The sequence below is a fragment of the Mus pahari genome, chromosome 7 (genome assembly GCF_900095145.1).
Source record: "Mus pahari chromosome 7, PAHARI_EIJ_v1.1, whole genome shotgun sequence".
Classification (NCBI taxonomy): domain Eukaryota; kingdom Metazoa; phylum Chordata; class Mammalia; order Rodentia; family Muridae; genus Mus; species Mus pahari.
Window position 1 is genome coordinate 82,510,664 of NC_034596.1, and position 10,520 is coordinate 82,521,183.

The 10,520-nt window shown below is 39.4% G+C and overlaps 1 protein-coding gene across 1 annotated transcript in view; it reads right to left on the bottom strand.

Moving 5' to 3' along the window:
• Positions 1-10,520, bottom strand: part of Sptlc2 (serine palmitoyltransferase long chain base subunit 2) — a 79,689-nt gene that overhangs the window by 35,801 nt on the left and 33,368 nt on the right. Inside the window, exons 5-6 of the mRNA XM_029540546.1 lie at positions 7,096-7,220; positions 2,409-2,502 (exon numbers count right to left, since the gene is read on the bottom strand). Coding sequence (XP_029396406.1) covers positions 2,409-2,502; positions 7,096-7,220 — 219 coding nt within the window. The remainder of the gene's footprint in view (positions 1-2,408; positions 2,503-7,095; positions 7,221-10,520) is intronic.

Below are 10,520 nucleotides of genomic sequence, written 5' to 3' on the forward strand. Positions count from 1 at the left end.
GAACTCAGAAATCCACCTGCCTCTGCCTCCCAAGTGCTGGGATTAAAGGCGTGCACCACCACTGCCTGGCTTGTGTTGTTCTTTATAGTAAACAAGTTCAGAAAGGATTTAAGGCCCAAACAAAGGAGCTGAAGAGTTATGGCATATCTGGACATAACACATTAAATAAAGGAGGAGAAAGAATTACAGGTATGAACAAGAGGATCACAATATGTATGGCTAAAAGTTTCCCAACAACAATGGAAAAGATCTCAATCACATACAACAAAACAGTCTCAGTCTCACTGTAGAACATTTTACAGAAGATAAAACAAAACATCAAAGTTATCGCCATCCAATCTTTCCCTCCAGAAGGACAGACCTAACATTTTGGTATGCATTATTCTACAATTTCATTATTATTCTACAATTTCATCACACATATCTTAGTAAGAGAAGATATTAAACATACAGCTCAATGATCTTCCTCCCTCTGTGTGTTTTATAACTGATAAACTATTGTAGAAGATATTTTCACTTAGGAAACAAGTTTTAGCTTGAAGACACCTGCCTCTGTCCTCCTGCCTTCTCTGTACATTACTGTACCTCAGCATTGGTCTGCTCTATTTTTCTTAAGCAAGTCTATGTATGTATGTAAGTGGGATATGTATATATGCTTATGTATATATACACATGTGCAGGTACCCATTCATACATGTGCATTTGTAGAGGCCAGGGGTTGATGTCATGTGTCTTTCTCAATCATATTTGTCTTACTTTAAGTCATATATGTTTACTCCTGTGAACAGACACCACTACCAAGGCAACTCTTGGAAGGACAACATTTAACTGGGGCTGGCTTACAGGTTCAGAGGTTCAGTCCATTATCATTAAGGAGGGACCATGGCATCATCCAGGCAGGCATGGAGCAGGAAGACCTGAGAGTTCTATATCTTGTTCCAAAGGCAAACAGGGGGAGACACACTTCCAGGCAGTTAAGACAAAGGCCTTAAAGCCCATGCCCACAGTGACACACTTCCTCCAACAAGGCCACACAATGCCACTCTCTGGGCCAAGCATATTCAAATCATATTATTTCACCCCATTTTTTGAGTTATGGTCTCTCCTGAATTTCTAGCTCACCAATTTACCTAGACTGGCTAGCCCCAAGGATCTTCCTGTCTGTCTCTGGATGCTGAGATGATAGGTGTAAGCTGCCACGCCCATCTCTTTACGTAAGTGCTGGGGATCTGATTTCGGGTTTGTACACTTGTGTGGCAGATACCTTTCAGAATGAGCCATCTCCCCAAACATGTAACATTTTTAAAAATTTTAATATTTATTTTTAATTGTGTGTGTATGTCTGCATATGAGTGTAAGTATCTGTAGAAGTCAGAAGAGGGTGTCAGATCCCCTAGATCTGGAATCACATGTAGTTGTCAGCTGCCTTAAGTGGGAGCTGGGAACCAAACTCAGATCCTCTTCAAAAGTTGTACACACTCCTTAACCACTGAGCTATCTGTACAACACCAAACTTTGTAACAGGGTATGTGTGGCATGAGTGCAGGGCACAAGACAAGTTTATGTTGTCAGTTCTCTTACATCGGTTCTAGGGATCAAACTTATGCCATCCAGTTTGTGTAGCAAGCTCTTTACCTGCTGAGGTATCTTGTTGGTTCCACTACTGTATTTTATTTATTTATTTGTTTAACTATCAAAATCTCTTCACCGATCTTATTCATTCCTCCTAGTGTTACAAGATATATTATAGGCACACACATATAAGACACATATTCAGTAACTGTATTTGGAGAGAGAGTTGTAAACAAGGACATAAGGTGGAAAACTTAAAAGTCAAATCAAGAAAGGCAGTATAAATTGTAAAAAGGAATCCCCCTCCATATATTCTATTCATTTATAGACAGACAAACAGATATATATGCACATGCTCAGGCTAACCTCAAATTAAAAATCCTCCACCTTCAACCTCCCAAATACTAGAATTGTAAGTATGTGCTACCATATTTTGCCTTTTAAAAATGTTATTTGTTTTTAATTTTATGTGCATTGGTGTTTTGCATGCATGTATATCTGTGTGAGGGTGTCAGATCTTGGAGTTAAAAACAGAAGTGAGCTGCCATGTGGGTGCTGGATTTGAACCTGGTTTCTCTGGAAGAGCAGTCAGTGCTCTTAACCACTGAACCATCTCCCAGCCCCATTTTTCTTTTTAAATGTTACATATTTTGCTTTTATTTCATTAAAGAAAACATCTTTAAAAAAAGAAGAAAAAAAGATTGGACCCGAACATTTAAAATCTTTTACTTCAGCTGCATTGTACTTTCAATTATCAATGTAACTTATGTAATCACTAACACTGTCCAAAGAATATCAAACATTAAAACCAAGGGCAAAGCCTTAGACGAACTCACTGTTGTGTTTGAAGATTCGAATGGTTGCTCCTGACAGTCTGGCTCCTAGCACCAGTGACGCATGGTTCAGCTCATCACTCAGAATCAGGCAACCCTGCAAAACCACAAGCACAGGAAGGGAAGGTAAACTGCTAGTGAATATTAGTGGTAACTGTTTTTAAAGATGCTTTAGAAACAGATGCAGAATCCTAGCCTATATACAGTTTCTTCACCTTGTCAACTTAATTATCCAGATATATAGCAACAGGTACTGACTTACAGCTAAAATGTGCCAGACTTTAAAAGGTTCTAGTATCTTTTCTTAGAGAGAATTTTGTTGTATCAATTTTTGAGAAAGGGCAGCTGTAAAAATGGTACTTTCCCCATCCCTGTTAGATCTCTAGAGCTCAGGAAACAAACTATTTATAACCTCCAAATCACACAGTGTGCAGCCTGTGGTTTAGCCTCTTAAGTCCCTGAACACAATTTAACACAGAAACTGAAGAGCACAGAGCCTGATACTTTTGGAGGTTTATTTCTTCCCAGCTTCTTACTCTTCCATATCTCATGGGACCCTCTAACCTAATTAAACAAAATAAACAAAACAAAATACAAAAACACGTTTTTGTCTTTCAAAATGGCCTCAATAGGGGCTGAAGGTATAAAGGTAGAGAGCATTTGCCTAGCATGTACAAGGCCCTGGTTGTATCCTTGACACCACCATAAACAAATAAATGAATAGTAAATTTCCATATGAAAACCATCTTACAATATTCCAGTGGCCAAAACAAAAACAACTTAAGCAACAAAAAAGGTACTCATTGCCCTGTGTGATGGCATCTGCCTTTAATCCCAGCTCTTGTGAGGCAGAGACAGACAGATCTCTGAGTTCAAGGCCAGCCTGGTCTACAAATAGAGTTCCAGCCAGCCAAGAGCTACCAAGAAACCCTAGCTCTAAATAAATAAGTAAGTAATTTTTTGGCAAAGATTTATTTATGTATGCGTGTATGTGAGCACATTGTTGCTCTCTTTGGACACACCAGAAGAGGGCACCAGATGCCATTACAGATGGCTGTGAGCCGTCTGCAGCTGAACTCTGGAAGAGCAGTCAGTACTCTTAACCACTGAGCCATCTCTTCAGCCTAATAAGTAAAAATTGTTAAAGGAGATATTATGATATTATTGTTGGATTATTGTTACAAAAATAATGAAATATCTGTGGGTCCATACTGATATAAACGGAGAAGAAACAACTCTTCCACAAAACTCCAATGAATAAATATAGAAACAATGAGAAAAAAAAAATCACTCTAAGAATACCAAAGCAATCAACTGTGCATATTCACACTAAAATTAGTGTATGAAAGTTTAATTTAAAAAAAAACTTTTTACATAATGTCGAAATTTCTCTGCAACTTTAACTGGTAATTACAAAAGGGAATAGTAATAAGTTACAGTAGAAAAGCTTGCCTAACATCCTAGCCATGTGACCAGGGTTTATCTACATTATTAGTAATATATGCACTCTGTGCATCTTATACAACACACTGTGGCAGACACCACTTCTGTGGTGTCCTTCTGTATAACCCATGCCAACAATTGTGACCACTCATGCTGAGACAGCCTACAAATAAGGAACCAGAGAGCACTGTCCCAAAGAGGAAGCCAGAAAGTACACACTGGAGAAGACTGGAAGCTCAACTGAATGCAGTGTGGCGCCTTGACTGAAACCAGGGGCAGAGAGTAAAAGCATTCAACAGTAGACATGAAATAGGCTCTGCATTTGTCAGTGTGCTGTTAGCCTCTGAGCTCTGGGAAATGCTTCAGTGGTAAGAAAGATGCTCTCACAGAGAAAAGCTGAGTAAAGGCCATGCAGGGACTTTGCACGCTCCCGAAATCTTCTGTGAAGTCTAAATCATTTTATGTATATGAGTGCTCTATCTGCATGAACACCTGCATGCCAGAAGAGGGCATCAGATTCCATTACAGATGGTTGTGAGCCACCATGTGGGTACTGGGACTTGAACTCAGGTCTCCGGGATGCCACTAAGCCACCCTTCTAGCCCTTCTGTAAGTCTAAATTTAAAATATCAGAAGAAGAAAGATAGATCTCTCTTCTGTAAGTCATCAGAGTCTGAACTACTGGGCCTGGTTCTAGTGTTCTTTAAAAGCATTCTCCCAACAGACATAATTTCATTTTCTTCTCTTCCCAAGGCTGTTTTTCGGATCCTCTAGTCAACATTTTTAGGTATTTGCCGGCTTTTTTCTTTTCTTTTTTTTTCTTTTCTCTTTTTTGGTAGTCATTCTACTGTGAGTTTTCACTACATCATTGGTTCAAAAATAAAATGAATATGAAATGTTAAGAGGTGACACCTTAAGTACATCTGCTTTAGGCAGTATGTTAAGGCATTATTTTGTTATAACATATGAAATAGGTATTATTATCAGATTTAAAGGATTACCAACCTTTAAAAAATCAAATAATAGTTACTACCAGTTCAACTATAATTTGGAATATTAATCTTTAAGTAGTTACCTTTCATAATCTAACTCTAAACAATGATTTGTTAGAGTTCATAGGCATACAAGAAATGCAAAGTAAGGTCATTTAATCTTCTAGTGGTAAAAACCCTAAGAATGCAACATCTGAGTCAGAACATTAGGTTTATGCTGCCAAAATGCAGAATACTGTAACCAATGCAAGGAAACACATACTATATCTTTCATATGTAACATGGACATATATAACTTGTCCATGTTGTATGAGCTGCTGAACATGCTGTGCCCCACCCAATGCTCCTTTCTTATCCTTTAAGTCCACAGGAGTAGCCTGAAGTAAAGTATCCTTTAGGGACAAAGATGTCCCTTCTCCATTCTTGCTCCTGGTAACTTTGCCTCCTCTCCTGGCATGCTGGCGGGTCTGCACAGACCTCACTGCTTCATTCACTTCTCTCAGTCTCCCTGGCTCCCTGTGATTTACTTATTCTCTAGTCATCACTACTGCATAATTCCTGCTTACTGGGTGGCCTTGGCCTGCTCTTTTTCTGATGTTATAATTAGTTTGGCACATATGTAGGTATGTGTACCACCTGCATGCCTGCTTCCAGTGCCATCATAGGACTTTATCAGGCCCCTAGAACTGGGGTTATGGGCAGATGTGGGGCACCATGTGAGTGCTGGGAATCAAACCTGGATCCACTGCAGAAGCAGCAAGTACTCTTAACCACCGAACGATCTCTCTAGCCCCCCTTTTTATGATTTCTTAAGGTAGAAAAGCTTCCCCAACAAAGATAAGCATTTAATATACACTAAGTCTATAACTCAGGGAAAATGCACACACACTCAACCTTAAGGCCCTAAAGTAGATTTAGTGTTCTCTATGTCTACCTGTAATTTGTGATGTTACATTTCATTGACTACTTCCTGTTTTGCCTTTTTTCCCTTTAACTGCCAAAATCTATGTGAATGATTTCTGATTAAACTGCACAGTGTCTCGAAAAACTGAAAGAAAAAAAAAACAAAAAACAACTGCACTGTGACCAAAGAACATACTTTAATAATTTAATATTTCCAAACATATTAAAACTTACTTAAATACTAAAATAATAACATATTCTGGTGAATATTCTGCTATTACTGGGACGTGTTTGGTAGTTAGCAAGTTGAGCTTTCCTCTTTTTTTTTTCTTTTAGTTTTTCGAGACAGAGTTTCTCTGTATAGCCCTGGCTATCCTAGAACTCACTTTGTAGACCAGGCTGGCCTCGAACTCAGAAATCCGCCTGCCTCTGCCTCCCGAGTGCTGGGAGAGGGTGCTTTCCTAATGTTCTGTGTCGTGATGATTCTGCCATAGCAGAGCACTAACTACAGTTCTGCCTCTCCATTCTCCTTTGAGTTCATCAGTTTTTTGCTTCCTGTACTTTGAAGCTGCTATCAGGTCCTTAATACAATCAACTTTTTTTTTTTTCCCTGATTTTTTTTCTTTTTTTTTTTTTTTTTTTTTTTTTTTTTTTTTTTTTTTTTTTAAAGTTTTTTTTTTTTTTTTTTTTAAAGATTTATTTAATTATTATATGTAAGAACACTGTAGCTGTCTTCAGACACTCCAGAAGAGGGCGTCAGATCTTGTTACGGATGGTTATGAGCCACCATGTGGTTGCTGGGATTTGAACGCTGGAACTTCGGAAGAGCAGTTGGGTGCTCTTACCCACTGAGCCATCTCTCCAGCCCGGCACTGCCATATTTTTATGTTTGTTTGTTTGTTTGTTTTTGTTTTGTTTTGTTTTTGTTTTTTTGTGACAGGGTTTCTCTGTGTAGCCCTGCCTGACCTACAACTTACTCTCTTACTCTGTAGACCAGGCTGGCCTCGAACTCAGAAATCTGCCTGCCTCTGTCTCCCGAGTGCTGGGATTAAAGGCGCGTACCACCCCCACCCGGCTCATTTTTCTACTCAGGTAAAATGATTACCTTTCTGAACGATTAAACTTTTCTTCCATACTTTTGAGTCATTTGGATTTATTTTCATCATAATTCCTTCAAATTTGTGCAGGAAGAGGGAGGCCCATGGGACCTAAGAGGAAAGCTCCGACGGGTGTCAGTCAGGCTTTTAGGATTCAACTATAGTCTACTGTTAAGAATAGCTGCTAACTGGGAATATTTATCAAGACAGAAGAACATATTTATAAAAGAACTGCCACAAATGATGCTGTCTTACTTTGCCAACAAGAGCAGGAATGTTCATTGAATTTGTCGCAAATCCCATGCCATAGATCATAGCAGCTTCCACACCTAAGAACCTTGCTACCAGTTTCTCTAGCTCTTCATGCTTGTCCAGGTTTCCTGAATGAAGAAGTCAAGTAATAAAATCAGTATTATAAAATCTTAATTTTAAAATTATTGCTTTATTAAGAGAAAATAAGGTCAGCAAGATAGATCAGTGGGTAAAAGGCACTTGCTGCCAATCCCTGGAACCAACATGGTAGATGGAGAGAACCAACTCTTAAGAGTTGTCCTTTGACCCACACCACACACATGCATCCAAGCACACACACTCACACAAATACACAAATGCAATAAAAATATTTTCAGTCCAGGTATGGTGGTGTATACCTTTAAGTACACACACACACACACACACACACACACACACACACCAGAACACTAGAAGAACAAGAACTAAAATTCCATTTATAGATACTTGTAATCCTTAATACAATTAGTGAAAAACAGAACTATTTATACACATGGGTAATATCAAAAGGTAAACTGAGTTCCATTAAAGAGATATTATGATAGGGCAAGGGGCAGCTCTGTGGTAGAATAATGCCTACATGTGTAATGCCCAGGTTGGGATTCCAGTCCCAAAACAAAATGAACATAGCCGCTTTGGAACATCCTTATAAAAATAATCAATAAAATAAGGTCAATGAGATTGGGCTAATAACACCGTTGATACAAAAAGAGTCATACATAGAGCAGGCACAGATGATGACAGTGTCTGACACACAGGGAGACAACCATGGGAGCACAGGTGAGGGAACACTGAGGGTGCCAGCAAGCAACTGGAACTGTCAGTGTGTGCACAGCACTGCCGACAGCTTGACCTCATGTTTCTATCCTCCACAACTCCCCATTTCTCATTTGTTGATATGATAGCCTAGGAGTTGGGAGGTTTGAGAGACAAAAGGCTAAATCTATGTCCTTACCAAGTAGATGATGACTTGATAAGAAAGACTTATGCTCAGTGTATGAACTCTACACAGGCTTAAGGTGAGAGGCAGTAGCAATCAAGGCAGGCAAGGGTTAAGGGTAGGCTACAGACATGATACATAAAACACACAAGGCCAGGCATGGCAGAACACATCTGCAACCCCAGCACTGGCAGAGGATCACTAGCTCAGGTTAGCCTGGGCTATATAGCTGCAAGACTGCCTAAGCATGCCTCACCCCTGACCTGCTACACGCCCACTCCCCCAAAAACCACTAAGTCTCACTGCTGATGGGACTACACAGTAGTCTAGCTGCCCTAGGAAGCAGCTTGAAAAGCCACTATAGAATTACCATGTGATCTAGCAAGATCAAGCTGAAGTACATACCCAAGAAACATTAAAATGTTATTTTAAAATGTATTCTTGTAGCCAAAAAAGGAGAAATAAAGCAGGTGTCCATCATAGATAAATGGATAAACACAATGTGGTATAGTTACACAATGTGCTGTTACTTGGTCACAAAGTAGAATGGCATGCAGATGCTGTCTATGAAGCACTAATGCATGCTATGCATGATCTTGTGAAGAGACACAAAGTGAAAGCTAGAAAGAAGCGATGCAAGGTCACTAAGTTACATGATTCCATGTATATGAAATATCCAAAAGAGGCAAATAAAGACAGTACACCAATAGTTACCAGTAACTGCTAGTGGTGGGTCAGGCAGCTCTATCTATCAGAAGGAATGAAATTATTCTGGGATTAAAGGCATGCGCCACCACTGCCCAGCTTAAATGAGCAAGTTATTTCATATAAATTATATCTTAATAACACTTTTAAGAGAAAAAACAAAGCAACACACCGTCCTTTCTAAACTTTACAACAATCAAGTAATTTCTCCTCCTCTCACCTCCACAAGTAAAAGAACATTATGCTGAATTCCTGGGCTACATATACTGAATGAAGTGTGTGTGCAATGCCAGGCTGTAAATGGTGAGGAAGTGCAAATTTATAGACAGGTCTGCACACTCAGTATCTCATATATAACAAATGGAAAGGAGAGAAAAGGAAGACAATTACAAGAGAGATACCAAGAGTTTGTACATGTTTTAAAAAGCAAGAGCTGAGAAAATGTTCAAGAGGAGATCATGAAGAAAGCAATGTCTGTGAAGAAGAGACAGTTATAACAAGGTATAACTGGAATCTGGTACACTCAAAAGAAAAAGGTCTCAAAAAAAGAAAAAGAAAAAAGCTTTTTTAAAAAGGGAAACAGGGGCTGGAGTATAATGGGATCTGATGCCCTCTTGTGGTGTGTCTGAAGACAGCTACAGTGTACTCACATAAAATAAATAAATGAACCTTAAAAAAAAGGTGGGGGGGGGACACAAATGTTTTTCTCATATGCAGAATTTAATTTATATAACGTTATCATATGAAAATACAATGGGGGCTATTAGGGAGAAGAAGGGGATGGAAGGAGGTGAGGGAAGACAAGGAACGTAGAAGGAACAAATATGAACATACAAGTATGTACATGCTAAATGTATTAAAATGTAAGAAGGAAACCTATTTATTTTGCAAGTTAACTAAAAATATCATTTAAAAAATTTAAAAGCCGGGCAATGGTGGCACACGCCTTTAATCCCAGCACTGCAGAGGCAGAGGCAGGCGGATTTCTGAGTTCGAGGCCAGCCTGGTCTACAGAGTGAGTTCCAGGACAACCAGGGCTACACAGAGAAAGCTTGTCTCGAAAAACAAACAAACAAACAAACAAAAACAAAAAGATATTTAAAGCTTTGAAGAATATGAAAAACAAACAGCGAACTTCAGGAAAGCAACAGCAGACTTCACAACTGCCGAGAGGAACCACACGGCTGGACCACATCAGCAAGCTCATCTTTCTTCAGATGCCTGTGGGTACGTTGGGGATTAGTAAGCATGTTTATGTATTACCCATCCCCACCACAGGTTGCTAAACAATATCTTTTTGGTTAGAAGACTGGAGAGAAGGAATGTCACAGAAAACCTGGGAACCAGACCAGCATCATATCTGAGCAGCCAGTGGTCCCAGACAAGGAAGCAAGAATCTAATTCCTCACAGGGTATTTTCAGGCTCAAATGTGGCAGTACCAGAACTATTAGCCAAGTAAGGGATTAGATAAGACAGTTTCGGATATCAAATTTCAATCTATTACACACCCAGGAAGACATGAGCTCTACCAATACAGAAATTTGTTATTGAAAGGAAGATACAGGGAATAAAGAATACAAATTGAACAAGGGAAACAAAATTCCTGAAGGGACTCCTTCCACACCCCCCAAATAAAGAAATACCAGCCGGCCGTGGTAGCGCACGCCTTTAATCCCAGCACTCGGGAGGCAGAGGCAGGCGGATTTCTGAGTTCGAGGCCAGCCTGGTCTACAGAGTGAGTTC